Genomic DNA, 19,218 nt, shown 5'->3' with positions numbered 1-19,218 from the left:
TCTCTTGTGAGAATTTTAAAGCTTTCAATTATTTTATTTAATTTTAATTCATTCACAAAATATAACTATAATAATTTATCTTCAGTATTTCCAACTAATAATGACCCTATTCCTGATTAATAACTGTGTTTGAAGTAAATTTTACCCGTTACGTGTTTGAAGTCAATTTGTGACACTTTATGAGAAACGGTACTTTGTCACAAGTTTCTTACATGAAAAAGTCATCTGAAATACTAATTTTTTTTAAAAATTATGTTTGTTATTACATGCTTATATTTTCACTACGAACATATTATGATTAATAATGTTAATTCCATTAAATTATTGAATAAATTTGTGAATCTTGATTTAATGAAACAGAAGTAAAACTAGTTAAATGAAGGGAAAGTTATCACTTCCTTGTGAGACTTTTAAAGCTTCCAATTATTTTATTTGATTTTAATTCATTCACAAAATATAACTATAATAATTTATCTTCAGTATTTCCAACTATAAATGACACTATTCCTGATTGATGATTGTGTTTGAAGTCAATTTTACACGTTACGTGTTTGAAGTCAATTTGTGACACTTTATGAGAAACGGTACTTTGTCACAAGTTGCTTACATGAGACAAGTAAACTGAAATACTCTTTTTTTTAAAAAAAATAATGTGTGTTATTACATGTTTATATTTTCACTACGAACAAATTATGAGTATTATTTATGTTAATTCTATCAAATTTTTGAATATATTTCTGAATCTTGATTTAATAAAACAGAAGTAAGTATTTATGTTAATACCATCAAATTTTTGAATATATTTCTGAATATTGATTTAATGAAACAGAAATGAGACGAGTTAAATGAAGGGAAAGTTATCCCTTTCGTGTGAGACTTTTAAAGCTCCCAATTATTTAATTTTATTTTAATTCATTCACAAAATATAACTGTAAGAATTTATCTTCAGTATTTCCAACTACAAATGACACTATTCCTGATTAATAACTGTGTTTGAAGTCAATTTTACACATTACGTGTTTAAAATCAATTTGTGACACTTTATGAGAAACGGTACTTTGTCACATGTTGCTTACATGAAAAAAGTCGACTGAAATACTAATTTTTTTAAAAAAATGACGTGTGTTATTACATACTTATATTTTCCCTACAAACAAATTACGATTATTATTTATGTTAATTCCATAAAATTTTTGAATATATTTCTGAATCTTGATTTAATGAAACAGAAGTAAGACAAATTAAATGAAGTGAAAGTTATAACTTCCTTGTGAAACTTTTAAAGCTTTCAATTATTTTTTTTTGATTTTAATTCAATCATAAAATATAACTATAAGAATTTATCTTCAGTATTTCCAACGAAAAATCACACCATTCCTGATTGATGACTGTGTTTGAAGTCAATTTGTGACACTTTATGAGAAACGGTACTTTGTCACAAGTTGCTTAGATGAGACAAGTAAACTGAAATACTCTTTTTTTAAAAATGATTTGTGTTATTGCATGCTTATATTTTCACAACGATTAAATTACCATTATTATTTATGTTAATTCCATAAAATTTTTGAATATATTTCTGAATCTTGATTTAATGAAACAGAAGTAAGACGAGTTAAATGAAGGGAAAGTTATGACTTCCTAGTGATACTTTTAAAGCTTCCAATTATTTTATTTGATTTTAATTCATTCACAAAATATAACTATAAGAATTTATCTTTAGAATTCCATAATAAAAATGACGCTATTCCTGATTAATGACTGTGTTTGAAGTCAATTTATGACACTTTATGAGAAACGGAACTATGTCACAACTTGCTTACATGAGACAATTCAATTGAAATACTCTTTTTTAAAAAAATGATTTGTGTTATTACATGCACACTACGATCAAATTACGTCATCAGCGTATTTATGTTAGTTCCATCAAATTTTTGAATCTTGATTTAATGAAACAGAAACAAGTCGAGTTAAATGAAGGGAAAGTTATCACTTTCTTGTGAGACTTTTCAAGCTTCCAATTATGACTGTAATCCGTATTATTAATTGTGCTCCTAAAATTGATTTTAATTCATTCACAAAATATAGTTACAACAATTTATCTTTAGTATTTCCTACAAAAAATGACCCTGTTCCTGATTAATGACTGTGTTTGAAATCAGTTTTAACCCAGAAAAACTTATTAATATTTATTTCCTATTCTTTCCTTTATGACCTTAACCTATGATCTGTCTAGTATAGAGGATATTTCACGCCACTACTGTGTTCGGTGCAAGCCGGATGCGGAACTCGTATCGACCAGCTATTGCCGGGATTCGAACCCAGTTCGAGTCATTGGAAGGCGAATTCTCTATCCTCTGAGCCATCGAGGTTCTATTTCATTGATTGTTCCTCTACCAAATTCTACCATAAGAGTCGAATTAAATTGAAAGTATGGTTTAAATGAAGAAGGTCCAAAAAGGACATGCTGCTCCGAACAAACGGTTTTACAAACAAAAGAAGGCAATATATTTCGACAGAGAAAACACATAGCAGATTAAAATACCACAAAAGTAAGGCAGTATTTGTAATTCAGATAATTATATTTATCATAATTATATCTGAAAAGGGCCGCGCAATTTTCCAATCCAGCATCTTTTTACGTCCCGCTCTCCTATTTCACATTTTTTTAAATAAAGAAAAACATGATTTTTATCTTTTAAAAAAAATAAAAGCTTGAGAAACTTTAAAAGAAATGAAAGCTTGCATTATAATTACGACCAACTACAGCCAAGAGGAACAACTCCAACGCAGAGAGTGAGTTTTTAAAGGAATGTAATGTTGTTAATGTCGCTAAAGTATTTGATTGTTGGATTGCAAATGAGCTAGTGGACCAAATATCTGGTATGTTAGGCCTGCAACCATGAGATGCAGTTTGGGGAACCTAATTTTTTCTACATAAAATACACGCACTAGTTTAAAATATCCCGAAATTAAGAATAAGTATTATCAATCTGAAATGAGTTGACTGTTCACTGTTAACTTTTTTACATAGACGTCAAACGTCGTTCATTGTTATTTTTTAAATAGTTTATAGTTATGATTTAAAGTTATCAATGAATAATGTTAAGTTTTATAATCGGTGTTTCTTATTTTGCAATATTAGGTTGAATCAGAATTCAAGAATTATAAAATTATTTAAAAATGCCACAACTTCATGCCTTTATAATTAAAAAAAAATTAAATTAAAACATGCATATTTATATATTGTTATTATGTTTTATAAATTCATGCCGATTGTTTCATCTGCAATAGCTTCCCGAAATCTACATTTTAATCAATCCAAGTTTACATTTTTACTTCTCTGATTACAAGGTTCAACTAGAAATTTTGTAAATAATAATAATTTATTCATACTCATCTAAGTAAACACAACAGTTAAGTTTTTCTTATCTGATAATTTCGATTCAGAAATTTTCTTATTTGATTTCATTTCTGATATTTTTTTTTAATTAATATTTAATTTTTCAATTTCAGAATTAATTGTTTTCAATTTCATAATATTTTTTTATTTTATAATAACTTTTTTAGAATACTTGAAACAATTTTTAATTAACTTATTTTAACTATAACAAACAACTAAACCGAACTTTAACTATGACAAACGTTTTATTTCATTATCAAATGTCAAATTAGAGATAAATATAATTAATGAAATTTTGTATTTAATGAATTTTTAAACTTTATGTTAGATTAAATGTTCGTAAAAAGAACAAATTTAATATTTTTAAATATGTTTTTCACCAATCCTTAAATCTCTAAAAGATTCATGGATATTATTGTTTTTATTTAAAAAAACTGCTATATATTTGTTTCAAGCCAGACATGTCATATTAAATAATATAGTTTATGAAGCTAGACAATTTCTTCGACGAACAAAAATAAAAACTAGAAAATAAAACTTCATTTCAAATCGTTAGACAAATAGTTTAGCGAAGGGGAAAAAAACAATATTTTCTAGCAATGCTTTTATGGAACAAATCTATTTTTGTCACATATTTTTATTTTTTTTAAAAATATTTTCTTAAATTTAATTTATAGTATTTATACGTCTTCACTATGAAACTAATGCTCTGGCCTAACACTTAGGTTTATAACAAAATCATTCAATTTATTTTTCTTTATTAATCAATTTTTTTGGTTAAAAAAGATGCTAGAATTTTTATATAATTTTAAACTTCTTCATAAAGTAGGCTAATGAATAAACAAGCATAAATATGACTCGTTTTCCAAAAAAACAGTGTTTAAAAAATTCCCACAATAATTACTGTTATTAATGAATAAAAAATTACCAGCTTAAGCCATTCATTTTTTGCATCGAATTAAACAGTTTTCTTATTGTAAACTTAATAAGAAAACATAATCGAATGATCACAACACAATAACAATCACAAAAAGAAACACAATAAGAAAGTTTTGAAAATAGAAGGTTAGACCAACATTAAGAATTTTTTTTTCAGAATTTAATGCATTTAAACTATTCTTGACTAACAGGACAAATATAAAGGAAAAACAATTAATAATTTCCCGAATTCTCTAAGAACTAATAAATGACTCTATCCTTTCTTCAAAACGTAAGTATTTAATACTTTTTATTTGGATTATTGCTTGATTTTTTTATCACTAATATCGATTATAAAGTTCTAAAATAAAATTTCAAATAGACTAAATATCATGGACAAAATATTTTACAGCTCAATATTTTTCAATTTTGTTCTCAAATTTTTTGATTGAGGATTTTATATTCCTTGAATACTTTTATATCGTCTTTCGTTCACTGTTGGAGTTTGTTTAGACAACAAACCTTTTAGATTTTACAAACATTCCAATTTTTTACAATAAGAATGATCAAGTTTTAAAAAAGTATTATGAAAATTATGTCCAAAAATAATTTGTCTTTCCTCATACAGGAGACATTTTACCAAAAAAGGAATTTTTACTTGAAATTCTGCCTCCTATATAATTGTTAGCACAAAACTTTATAATGCAATCGCTTTATAACGCGATATTTTGATCGCACTGTATAGGGTTAGCAAAATTAAATAGTTGAATTAAAGTAATTTAGGGCTTTACGAAATAGCAGAGACTTAACCTCCATATTTATATTAAATCTAAAAAAAATTATTCTCAATCTTTTTTTTTATTGACGAATATCTGTTGACGGACCCTTTTGCTACGCATCAAAAATTCGTTGAGCACATTATTTTTACATATTATTTACGTCAACAGTACGCCAAAATGTTCGCAAGTTGAAACGTCAAATTATAGAAAAAAGGAGTTTTCCAAAAAACGGAAAATTTAGGTAAAATTTTACGTAAAGAAATTCGTATATTTTAAGAATATTTTACCAACCACTTTTTACAAAGTAAAATTGAGTACGTTATTTCTACATATTATTTACGTCAACAGTACGTCAAAATGTTCGCAAGTTGAAACGTCAAATTTTCCAAAAAACGGAAAATTTAGATAAGCTTTTACGTAAAGAAATTCGTATATTTTGAGAATATTTTACCAACCACTTTTTACTGAGTAAAATTGAGCACATTATTTTTACATATTATTTACGTCAAGAGTACGTCAAAATGTTCGCAAGTTGAAACGTCAAATTATAGAAAAAAGGAGTTTTCCAAAAAACGAAAAATTTAGGTAAAATTTTACGTAAAGAAATTCGTATATTTTAAGAATATTTTACCAACCACTTTTTACTGAGTAAAATTGAGTACGTTATTTTTACATATTATTTACGTCAACAGTACGTCAAAATGTTCGCAAGTTGAAACGTCAAATTATAGAAAAAAGGAGTTTTCCAAAAAACGGAAAATTTAGATAAGCTTTTACGTAAAGAAATTCGTATATTTTAAGAATATTTTACCAACCACTTTTTACTAAGTAAAGTTGAGTACGTTATTTTTACATATTATTTACGTCAACAATACGTTAAAATGTACGTAAGTTTAAACGTCAAACTAGAGAAAAATACAGATAATATCCACAAAATAAAACAANAAAAAAAAAAAAAAAAAAAATTACGTGAATAAATTCAAACCGAAATTAAAACGGTAAATTTTCTTCGTCAATAATGAGTAAAATACCCAATCATTTTTACTAAATCTAAATGGTAACTATTTGTTCGTTAAGCATTCGTAAAATATACGAAAGCAAGGGTAGTTGGTAAAATCCATTCAGCTAATATTGCAAAAACATACCAAAGCTTTTTTAAAAAATATATTTATGGTAATATCATTCCATCAATATTATGTAAAATATACGCATAAAGTTTATTGACTTTACCTATTTGCCAAAAATTTATGTTTAATTTACGTATCATACTACATTGGTAAGTGTTTAAACATAGCGTATATGCAGCAACAAGAACTATTGGCGGTGCAAAAAATGGAGAAAGATTAGAATCAGCTTAATTACAGATTGCACGGAGAAGATAATTCTGGTAAAATTACCGAGCTGTATGGTAATGAAATCCCGATAAAAAAATAATAATTCTGGTTAATAAAACCAAAATATACGGTATTTAAACCTTTCATTTGGTAATTTTTCCTGTCATATGGTAATGGTTTAATAAAAATTCTGATTTTCAAGATTATAGTTCTTATTATCGCTCATTTAGTAAAAAAATACAAATTTATTTCTCTTTTAACTGCAGGAACTGAACTTATCGTTCTTTGCCATGCAAGGTGCTGAAAGTGTTGCTCATTTTGCGTTGCCTGGTGAGTACCTAGTGACCAATCACGAAGGCGATCACAAATACCCGTTCATATTCACAGATACCGTAGGCCATATTCACACATCACACACAACAGAGGACACAACTCACAGAGAGAAATATCCATGCCCGGAGCGGGATTCGAACCCGCAGCTATAGGCTTCGCAGTCAGGCACGCTAAACAAATACAAAACTGAAAAGTAAATTAAAACGAATAAATGGTTTTTATGCTCCACAGCATGAAAAATCATCAAATTGTAAAACATATTATAAAACAATATTCTATTATTAATTTTACCAAAGTCATGACCAAAACGCTTTGGTAAAAATTACCGTGCTTTTAGTGCTAATCAGAAACATGATAAATTTTAACACATTATGGTAGTTTTGACCATTCTTTTTTTTATCTGTGCGGTTAATTATTTGTGCTGAAACTTTATAGTTCGTTTCCGCAACGCGACATAATCGCTTAGCCGGATGGAATTCTAACGCATGCTTTATTATCATGAATTATCTACAATATCAAATGTGCGTTAAAAAGAAAAATATTATTTTATATCTTATTGAAAATGACATTAGTAAGTAATTTAAGTTATGAGAAATTAAAGAAAAAGTCACAAAGAACAAACTTTCAAGTTTTATTGAAGATAAATCAGTTAACAGTTACAATAATTTGATATAAAACAAGATTATAAATCTGTCTTCTTTTCGGAAAATAGTGCAAAATATTTTAAAACTCCGACTTATTCAATAAGATTTATTTTTTGGCATACTAGAGAAACTGTAAAGTTATTTTCCCTGCTTGAAAGAAAGTGTTTGCCTAAAATAGCCTAGACTTGATCCCAATCAAGAATTTATGATCCACTTAAAGAAAATCCACGGATAAAGAACATAGAATTTTAAGATTTCTTTTATCTTTTTTTAGGAAAAAAAAATATTGAAAAATGTCTGTCTTTTCATTTAGAAGAAAAAAAAAGATTTCTTCATATCTCGTTTAGACAAGGAAAGAAAAGAAATTCTAAAGAACTTTGGCAGATGCAGGTATTTTTCTTTAAGTTCTGGTTCACGATATAGTTACGCAATACGTATCACGATTTATGTTTGGACTACTGTCATTGAGTTTTAATATTTTTCTTAAAATGTATTATTTCAGAGAAGATAATGACATTGAAAATAAAAAGATTTTGACGAACTTAAAATGAAATGATTTGAAAGTGTTTAATTACTCAAAAATAAATATTTGAATGAATTACTTAACTCCATATTTTTTTCATATTTAAATCATACATTACCAGACATTCACAAATTAATTTCTATTCGCAGTTTTTTTTTTTTTTTTGTTTCCTTACCAAAGACTGGCTTATAGTTCGCATCGAAGAAAATGAAATAAAATTTAACTCGCTAGTTGATGAGAATCTTTAGATTAGTTTCATGGATATTAAATTAAATTTAATTAAACAATTTTTATAAACTTTAAGGTTTAATATGTCGGTACTCTTTCGTAAACTAGAAAAATTTTTTGGAAACAACTTTATTTCGCTTTTCGAGCAAAGTTTTTCGACTGACGTTACGAATAACGGTATTTCCGATCAGCGATCACCGAATGACCATTTTGAAGAATATAGGTGGCAAATATATAGTGGCCTAGCATCAGAGTTTTAATTTTACTTCGTTTACAATAATCGCTGGGAATCAGTGCTTTAATAAAGGAAATATAATTGGATATATTGGAATCAAAATCTTATTAAGATCATTCTAGTTCGTTATTCACTGATATAATATTGGATCTATAATACTGGAGTTTTAACTGAAAATAAAAAGATCATATGAGAGATTTAAAATAATATGCTGTTTTCTTTAAGCTTGCATACAGAACGTTATCAAAGCCGGGAGACGTTCTATAAGCAGACAAAAAATTTAATGAACGAAAAGTCAAAAATATTTTTTAAATGAAATGGAATTTCTCAGAAGTGACGACTAACAGCATCCTCTGGATTGCTGGTTTTTACCAAGAAAAAAACTAAAATTTCGATAATATTTAACTAATTTTTACTAACTTTATCGGTAATATTTTATTACATAAAATATTTTACTATTTTCTTTAAGATTGCATACAGAACGTTACCAACCCTGGGTAATCCTCTATACGCAGATAAAAAATGTTAATGAACAAAGAGACAAAAAATGTTAATGAAATGGAATTTCTCAGAAGCGACAACTAACAGCATCCTCGGTTATTGCCGGTTTTTACGGGGAAAAACTAAGCTTTCGATAAAAATTGAAAACCTTTCATTATATTCACTCATAATGTTTCTTAACTTATTTTAATAGTTTCAACTTATTAAAAAACCATGTCTTGGCTCTGTACTCCACCCTTTTTGTAAGCTTAAAATTATTTTCTTTTTACTTTTTTGGTTGTTGCTTTTGCTGGTTTACTTTCGACTGTTTCTATCACTATATTTTACAGTTAGTGGCTAACATACGTAACAATTGTTTATGGTAGTTAAATAGATAAAAACGAAACATTTTAAACAAATAACTGTTAAAAAGTAATGCATAATTATGAAACATAAAAATACCTGTTACAATTAGCCTGCCGGCTTTGGCACTTTCAACGACTTCTCCTGTTAGTCTGTTCCTAGTCTGGCACTTATAACTTCTGTGAGAAAAACTGGTTTCTACATTTCTTATATACAATGTACCCCAAGGAAACGTTAAGTAACGACCACCTGTGGAGTAGTAAGAAAGGAATTTTAAGATAAAATTAAAAAAAAAAAGCAAAACAAGCATCATAATAAAATTATAAAATGCCTTTATTTTTACGAAGCCCATTTAATTATTATAAAAATAGGAATTGCAAAAATGTAACAAAACTTATATTGCAAAACAGTTACTTAAAATAGACAATTCCAGTCCCATGGCCAAACCATTAGACGCACTATAAGATTCTACGTAAAATCTTAATTATCAGGTGATACTATACAGCTTTATTGCTTTCATGTGACTGAAACCGGTTTGCACTTGTTTACGTTAGTCTATCAATTGGTTAAATTAGACGATATATTATATAAATTCCACTATTCGATAAATTAGACGATATATTATATAAATATAGAATGTTTATTATATCAGGTATTATGGTAGTATATTATAATAATTAGACCAAATTATTAGATGCACTGGTAGTGTTTTAATAATTACATGTTTAGCATGATTTTGTATGCAATACTTTTATATTTAAACATACATGTAATGTATTTTATTCAGGAGATTCTTTATATGCATCCTATTTGTATTTATTTTTAACGTATTGCATTACAATGTTAACCCATTGACACACGAACGTAAGCAAGTGTAAACCGGTTTCTGCCGTGCAAAAACAATAATGCTGTGTAGCATCATCTGATAATTAAGATTTTACAAATAATATTACAGTGAGTCAAATAATTTAGCCATGGAACTATTTTATTCGTCTTGAGGTTGGTTTCTGTTAAGATGATATCATCTGCTGATTTCAAGAAAACAGTTACGGTTTTGATTCATAACCAGACCGGTTCCGTTAACCGGTGGGTATTAAAGCATTTATGCAAAACAATAAAAAAACGTATTATTTTACACCTAACAAATGTTTTACGGGATATTTTTCAAAGGAAATTCATTCTGCGTTTAAATAAAGTAATGCATTTTTAATTTTAGATTTTTTTTTAAATAATTTATAAAAGTTCTAAAAGTTGTAAATATTTGGATGTGATATGATTAACGTAAAACTTTGTTATGAAGTGGAGATATCTGCTTTAATTGTCCTTATAATTAATTAAATTTAACTTTATAATTAATTAATTAATTGTCTTTATAATTAATTAAAGAGCTGTAATTTTAAAAACCAGAATTTTTGATTAACCGTTACCATATAAGCGGAAAAATTACCAAATAACTGGTTTAAATACCGAATTTCATGATTATGAACATTTTTTTAAACCAGAAATGGCATTTCCATACAGTACTGTATTTTTACCAGATTTTTCCCCGTGTATGATTTGAAATTATTATTTATGTAGTAATGGCAATAATATTTTCCGAGTACTCGGTAAAAATTTTGTCTGATCTTTTCGGTCCCCTGAACTCTAGCTACTGAGCAATACCTTAATCAGTAAAGATATTAGCGCAGACGTAAATATGACGTCACAAAGACGTCATCTCTGCTTAAACTGGAAAGTTTCAGTTATTAATAACAAGCTGTGACGAGAGGTCAAGCTAGTGATGTTTTTCTTTTTTCAATTGAATTATTGTTAGATTTTATTTTAGAATGCCGAGTAGTGTACAATATGTTTGTTTTTACTTTAAGTAAATGAATTTTTAGTAAAAAGTTTATTTTTATTCACTGCAATTGTCTTCTATATTCTAAAACAGAAAGGCTATTGTAGTGCAACTGAAGAGAAAGTGAATAATGAATTTGTATAGAGCATAAAGAAGGAGTTGAAACTGTATTTAAATGAGTATGTAAAGCTATTCTAAATGCAAAATATCTTCATTTTTCATGTTAGTAATAATACAAAGCAATAATTTAAGGTTCTCTATAATGCCTTTTGAATTTCCCTTCAAGCTTTACAATTAATAAGTTACACTTTTCACTCAACTCAAATGCTTCTCCCCGAATTTTAGCTCCATTCAAATTCAAAACTTTTTCATTTGGCACAAATGAGTGCATCATTTCGCGAAGAATTCTTCAGCTGAAGTTGGCACATCACTTGGGGAAAAAACGTATTCCCATCTCATGAATTGAAGATGGCTTCTTCCATACGAAATGTGTGATCGAAAAGAGAAATGATGCTACTCAGAAGAAAAAAAAGACGTCAGGGTGCTATGGTTGGATGATTTATATCATCGGCGCCCAATTCTTGATGTCTTCAATCTATTACACCAGAATACTAATCTTCTCTCTCAATGTGTTATGGCGTTTGTGATGAACACAACAGGTTATCCATACAAGATGCATGTGTTGCGATATTTTGTGGCAAAATTTTGCTTGATTCAAAAGTCTGTATATAAAACTGTAAACTTCTATGTGGTTATATAATTTACTGATCATTGAATTTATTTAAATAATTCTATTTATTGTATTGTCTATTTATTGTCCTATCTGTTGTAAAATTTGCCTAGACAAACCTCTATTTGCAGAGACTATTTACACACTTTCAGATATAAAACGTTCACTTTTGACGATTCAGCAATCTTTGATCTGTATTTCGTAAATTTTGAGAATCATGAAATCACGTGACGAAACGCGAACTCTCAAATATATGACGAAAATGTTTCCTCAACATGAAACCTCATTGCCCAGCATTGTGGGTAAATGAACGAAAGAATGACGAAACTAGAATGACTAAATGTTTATTTTCCTTTGACGAAATTCGTTTCCTCGAAGAAGTAACGATGATTATTTCGTCACTTTGACGGAATGTTCGCTCAGGGCATGTACAAGGAAACAGTTTCGTCAAAAATGAAGAAAGTTTCGTAAAATTTGAGAATCCATTTACAGTGCATAGAAAATCCTGATTTTACAAAAAGAACAGCCTTTCAAAGGCAAGCAAACATAAAAAATCAAGTCTATTACTTCGCTTTGAATTTTATTCATCGCAATTTTAAAGAAAAAAAATGTGATCGCTGCAGATTACTTATTGGCAAAATGGTTGCTGTCAAATTTTTTTCGCAACTCAAGAAGTATTTATGGGATTTCTCTGGTCCCATATCTCAAAAAGAAACTCACCAACTTAATGCATAACAAAATTTAAAGTGAAGAAAAGAATTCCAAAAAATTTCCAAACAGCAGCGGTCGCCATAGCAACACATGCGCAGTGTTTACTATTACTCTTGAATACAGTTGAAAAGTGTGATGACGTCCAAATAAGGTGCCCACGCCATCAAACTCAAAACAACATCCATTTTGCCAATGGGTAAAAATTAAAACATTATTTCTTCAAGTGATAAAATTATTCCAAATGTTGTCCAGAGAGCCGAGATGGCTCAGGGGATAGAGCGTTCGCCTTCCAATGAGATGAACGGGGTTCGAATTCAGCGACGGCTGCTCGATACGAATTCCGTATCCGGCTTGCACCAACGCCAGTGCTGACGTGAAATATCCTCAGAAGTAGACGGATCATGGGTTAGAGTCCCCTTGTCGTCAGGCTAACCGTGGGATGTTGTCGTGGTCTTTCTCTCCCTGTAACGCAAATGCGGGTTAGCTCCATCAAAAAGTCCTACATGAAGGCAAATTTCTCCCAATACTCGATCCAGGAGTTCCTTTGTCTTTTGGATTGGGTTAAAATTACAAGGCTACGGAGTTGAACATTAGTAGTCGTACACCCATATAATTGGGTCAGCTGTTCAACGACGAATATTAAAAAAATTTTTTTTGTCCAGAATGTTGGACGATGGGACTCAGAAGAATAATAAGATATAAAAATCAATAATAATTTACACCATAATATGGTTAAATTTAGAATAGTGTTCAGCAAATTTCAACACATTTGTACGATATTAAGCTAAAAAATCACACCAAAATGTCAAACAGTGCACGAAAAGTTTATAATTAAAAGGAAACAACATTTTGCGGTAAATAATTGTACTGATTTTGAACCGCCTAAGTTATTAAAAGCATATAGATTAGTTGTTATTTGTAACCACTCTGATGACATCCATGTGATCTATGTATTGTTAAATACTGATTAGCGTTGAGCCGTAACTAAAACATCAGATAACCCATTCATTGTTAATTAGAGCAATGAATCTCATAATTGATACTCGGGGCATGATTTCAAATGCAAATACGATAGGCGAACTCTCATGACAGCCACAGTGGCAGAAACCTCTGTATTGATCTGCGAACATTAGGAAAAAATTCTAACATTTATCATCTACTAAGTCAATTATTTGTATTCAAATAATGCATTAATTATGTTTGCCAGTTTCAATTGGCTGTAATGCATAATACTATAATATAAAATTAAATAACTGCGCTAATAAATGAAAGTATTCAAAAAATAATAATTGAAAATTTAATAATTTGGATCATCCGAATTCCACACCCAGCTCGCACTGATGACGTAAAATATCTTCAGTTATAGACGGATCATAGGTTGGTGTCCTTCTGCCATCAGACTAAGCGTGCGAGGTTTTCATGGTTTTCCTCTCCATGCGTCGCAAATGCGGGTTAGTTCCATCAAAAAGACCTTCACGTAGGCAAATTTTATCCACCACTTGATCCATGAGCCGCTATGTCTCAGGGGATAGAGCTTTCACTTTCCAATGAGATGAACCGGTATCGAATCCAGCGATGGCTGGTCGATACGGATCCGCATCCGTCTTTCACCGACCACAGTGCTGACATGAAATATCCTCAGAGGTAGACGGACCATGGGTTAGAATTGTTCTGCAGTCAGGCTAACTGTGGCAGTTTTTCGTGGTCTTCCTCTCCGTATAACGCAAATGAGGGTTAGTTACATCAAAGAGTCCTCCATGAAGAAATTTCTCCCAATACTTGATTCACGAGTTCTCTTGTCTTCTAGATTGGGTTCAAAATTACAAGGCTGGCGACGTTGAACATTAGTAGTCGTAAACCCAAAAAAATTGGGTCGGTTGTTCAACGATGGTTACAAAATTAAAAAAAAAATTGGAACATAATTGAAAAAGAAGAAGAACTATATAACACTAAAAAATAAGAGTTAAAATTAAATCTTATCAATTGTTCATAAAATGAAATTGTGTTAATTGATTGGATTTGATAAACTAAAATAATTAAATTTCAATTTACATTATTTTTAGGCTATTGACTACTACTATACTTAGCTTATTAACTATGTTGCTAATTTCATTTTTTTCCCTCGGTATAATACTATCACGCTCAAGTTTTATTTTGACGAAAATTGCTTCCTGGAATAAAAGTTTTGATAAACAGAATGAACTTATCTGCTAAATTGTCGGGATTTTTTTTTTACTTCTTCACTGAATTTTGCAACGAAATCTCGACATCCATAACTATACCATTAAGTTTTGTTCATCGGAAATTTTCCAAGGAACTTCTGTGACTAATCAAGTACGGAAAATATAGAATAGGAACAAAGTTACGGTGTTTCGTTATGACGGACCATTCACCTTCATGATTTTAGAAGAAGCAGTAATTTATGCAAATTAGCAGTAATTTATGCAAATTAAGGGACACATATTAACATTTGTGTGGGAAAAACAAAAATGCTATTGAAATCTGATAAATCATTAGCAAGGAATGTGCAATGAAAATCATCAAACGAGCTGAGATTCAATAATGAAGCTTGACAGTTATTTTTAATCCTTTTCTGCTCATCTTTTCGACAAAAAATAAACGAGTTCTGGCACTTTCATCCAGCCTTCTCTAGTACTGATTCGTTTTTATATCCGTCGTTGAACAACCTTCCCAATTTCGGGTTTACGCTCAACTGTAATTTTGTAAGATTGAACCAATCTAGAAGTCAAGGAAACATCTGGATCGGTACCTCCAGAGGTGTGATTTGTTATGGGAACATGGAGTACTTTGTGACTCGACAGATTTAACGTGCACCTGTCACCATTTACTACACGGAGTGTCTTCGGAAAGGGGATATCGAACCCGCTAGCTCTTGAACATGGGCCGAGTGCCCTACCACCCAGGTTACCCCGGCCCTAAAAGGATTGTCAGAAGTGGTATTTTTTCCCTAACTTAATAACGTTCTAAATTGGCGACAATCCCAATAAAAGTTTTTTTTCTCCCCTTTTCTTCGCACTAATATTTAAAATATATATAATGAGTGGGCAATGTTGCTCGCCTCCATGACTTTGGTTCACAGGTGCCCACAGGGTAACGTGAAATGAGTAACAATTCCGGCATCTTCTAAGGCGAAGAATAATGTTCAGTGGCTGCCATTTGAAAAAAAAAATATTGAGAGCTATCATCAGTGACCAAATCTTAACGTTCTAGGACACAATCTTAATGGTTACAGGGGGTGATCTCAAATATGGTTATTAATTAGAGCAGACGATATTTTAAGTTACTGAATTAGACACAATAACGAATTTTCTCTGAATAAATACATATTTTTTTCGACAGATTCGGGTTTTGATCCCAAAATATATGGGGAGCCGTAATCAGGGAATTATGGTCCCAATATTTTGGTAAGGAGAGCTGTATAAAGTTTGGATCCCTTAAGGTAAATTTTACTTTTTGTGTATTTCATCATATCTCGAGAACTTTTTAAGCGAATCTAAAAATTTTTGCACATAATTATATCTATACATAATAATAAACGCGGCTGTGTGTGTGTCTGTAATCACAATATANTTTTATATCCGTCGTTGAACAGCCGACCCAATTTCAGGTTTATGACTACTAATATTCAACTGCAATTTTGTAATTTTGAACTTATCCAGAAGACAAGGAAACTCCTAGATCAGTACCGCCAGAGGTATGATTTGTTACGGGAACATGGAAGACTTTGTGACTCGACAGATTTAACGTGCACCAGTCACCATTTACTACACGGAGAGTCTTCGACCGGCAGGAATCGAACCCACGAACTCTTGAACATGGGTCGAGTACCCTTCCAACCAGGCTATCCCGGCCCTAAAAGGATTGTCAGAAGTGATATTTTTTCCCTAACCCAATAGCGTTTTAAATTGGTGACTATCTCAATAACTTTTGTTCCACTTTTTTTGCTTAAAGATTTAAAACATATATATTGAGAGCTATCATTACAGAATACCTTGTATAGTGCGCAAAAAAAATATTAACTTTTGATCTACTGACCAAAACTTCAAGTTCCAGGTTGCAGGGGGTAATCTCAAATATGGTTATTAATTAGAGCAGACGATACTTTTAGTTACGAAATAAGACACAAAAACTTACTTTCGCTGAATAAATACACATTTTTCTCGACAGATTAGGATTTTTGATCCCAAAATATAGGGGGGAGCCGTTATCTGGGAATTATGGTCCAAATATTTTGGTAAGGAGAGCTGTATAAAGTAACCCCTTAAGGTAAATATTACTTTTTGTGTATTTCACCATATCTCGTGAACTTTTTAAGCGAATTGAAAAATTTTATCACGCAATTATATAGATAATATATTGCAAATACAATATTTTGAGCACTGTACATTAAAGTAAAGTAAAATTTTGTCACGCACCATGTGAATTTTATAATATTTTTTGAGTTTTTTTTTTGTTAATAAATAAATCATGTACTTAATGATTTATTAAACTTTAAAATAAAAAAGGGGGGAATATAAAAATCAATCAAACTCTCGTTGTTCCCAATCTTTGTGGGGAACAAAAACACCAAAAAAAAAAAACAGCTTAAACAGAAGGCAAACGATTTAAAGCTTGTATCTCACTGAAGAGAGCACGCGTTTCAATCATTATGCATTAGTGATCCAAGGGGATGCCAAGGAAAGAGCACCGAAACCATCCCCATCAAAGAACAAGAAAAAGATAATAGCAAAATAATAGAAAAAGAAGAGGGAAGATGTTCAGAATCAACCGATTCGGAATTGTTTTCTATGTGAACTGGGAGGGAAGGGGGTCTGCGAATGCATGAAAAGTGGGGATGTTCGATACCAGGGCGGGGAAGAAATGTTTTCTTGTCAGTACCACGTGCCACAAACACAAGTCTGGTTCCTTAATGACGATAGGGAGGTTTGGATGAGTAGATCCACTAAGAAAAAATAAATATGTGGGAGTTTGGGGGTGGAAACGAGGAGCGACCACTGGTCAATCGATAGAAACCATCCGTTAGCTATCGAACTCGATGGCAAATCCAGTCAATAAAGAAATAACAAACTTAAGCCGATTAACGCATGGTTCGCTTGCAGCTCTATAAATCACGACAGTACTTGGATGAATGCAATATTTTTTTTTGTACCTCTCGTTCCTGATGAAATATGGTATCCAAATGGAATATAAAGTAGTTTTCAAGAGCTTTAAAGAACTGAAAGAGTGATTAAAGTTGCTTTTTTTTTTTCGTTTTGAATAAAGGAAAAGGTATTTTGTGATGTTAATATTTATTCTCTGAAGCCCTGTGGCAGAAATTGTTCGGGGTTTCTGCGATTAACTTCCCTAACACTAATATATTTTGATTTAAGGTTCTTTTAATAACAACAATTACTAATTTAAAGTAACATAACCGTTGTGTTTACAGAAGAAATTAAAGAATAAAAATGTATAAAAAATTTTTTTTGCAAAAGCAATATTTTTTTAATTCTAATACAGAGTGCGTAACCAAATTTTTCAACAAAAAATAAGCACCTTTCAAGTACTTTTCAAGCACTCAAAAGTATTTTAAGCAATTTAAAAAATATATAATTATGCAGGGTTGGCAAGTTTTTGAGTATTGACAGTTTTATCCGGTTTCAACCGTAATGTCAAAAAAAAAAAAAAAAAAAAAAANTGACATAGTTTTAGACAATTGTCAAAAATCATGAAATTTTGAATCATGTAAAACGAATGGAGTTTTCATACGCTAAGGACCGACGGTACGCCGAAATAGATTGGGGTTGAATTAATTGTCGTTGAATAGAACAATGTCTTTTTGCATAATTCGTGGCAAAAATCAACATGGTAAAGGAAAAATCTCATTTTGGAATAGGGAAAATTAAGCACTTTTTAAAAACACCCTGTGAAAAAAGCACCTTTAAGGCCTTTAAAAAAACGAAAATCGAAAATAAGCACCTTTAAGCACTTTTTAAAAACGCTAAGCACCCTGTAATATTATAGGCGATATTTTCGCATTTTGCATGCAGAAAAATGCACGAATTATTTCCCTTTACGAATTTCGTAATTCATTACTCAATTTAAAATCCGCAACTAAATCAAACGATCATAAATTAAAATTCGTACATAAATTAAAAATCGTAAAATCCATGCAGTAACTCCCAAAATAAACATCACGAATCACGCAAAAAGGATTTAAAAAAGATAGATACTCAAATAAGGGTATCTAAAATATAGTGTTCTTTAAAGGAAACAAAAAATGAAAGAAAGAGCATCGTTTCTAAAGCGAACTATCTTTTAAACTTTCCCGATTTCTGAATTTTTTATTTTATATTATTAACTAGGAGGCTTCGCCCCCTGCTCGCTGGCGCTCGCCATCCCCCGAAACTGCTTTCGAAGTTCATTTCGGATTGCTTCGCAATCCGATGCTCGCTCATTGGATACGTTCTTAACGTCTAGCTTTTGTATACTTTTTTGAATACTGAAGTTCCGAAAGCTTTTCACTGTAGAAAATTCTAAACCTGTGCATTTCAATATTAATTTGAAATTGCAAACAGTTGGCATATTTTTCTTAATCACACTATTCTAAATTTCAGTTGTTGAGAAAAGTAACTGTTGTAAGTTTTGTTTTAAAGTCTTTCCCACCAGAGGGCTAAAACCATGTGTTGTAAAACAATATGAAATA

At 30.3% G+C, this 19,218-nt stretch overlaps 1 protein-coding gene across 1 annotated transcript in view; it reads right to left on the bottom strand.

The window, feature by feature from the left end:
• The window catches only part of LOC107450135 (cell adhesion molecule Dscam1-like), a 398,660-nt gene that overhangs the window by 223,163 nt on the left and 156,279 nt on the right, over positions 1 to 19,218 (bottom strand). The window contains exon 4 of the mRNA XM_071186796.1: positions 9,337 to 9,486. Coding sequence (XP_071042897.1) covers positions 9,337 to 9,486 — 150 coding nt within the window. The remainder of the gene's footprint in view (positions 1 to 9,336; positions 9,487 to 19,218) is intronic.

The sequence above is a fragment of the Parasteatoda tepidariorum genome, chromosome 1 (genome assembly GCF_043381705.1).
Source record: "Parasteatoda tepidariorum isolate YZ-2023 chromosome 1, CAS_Ptep_4.0, whole genome shotgun sequence".
In the NCBI taxonomy this organism is placed as follows: Eukaryota; Metazoa; Arthropoda; class Arachnida; order Araneae; family Theridiidae; genus Parasteatoda; species Parasteatoda tepidariorum.
The sequence above is the reverse complement of the archived record's forward strand: the minus strand, read 5'-3'. Positions and strand labels throughout refer to the sequence as shown.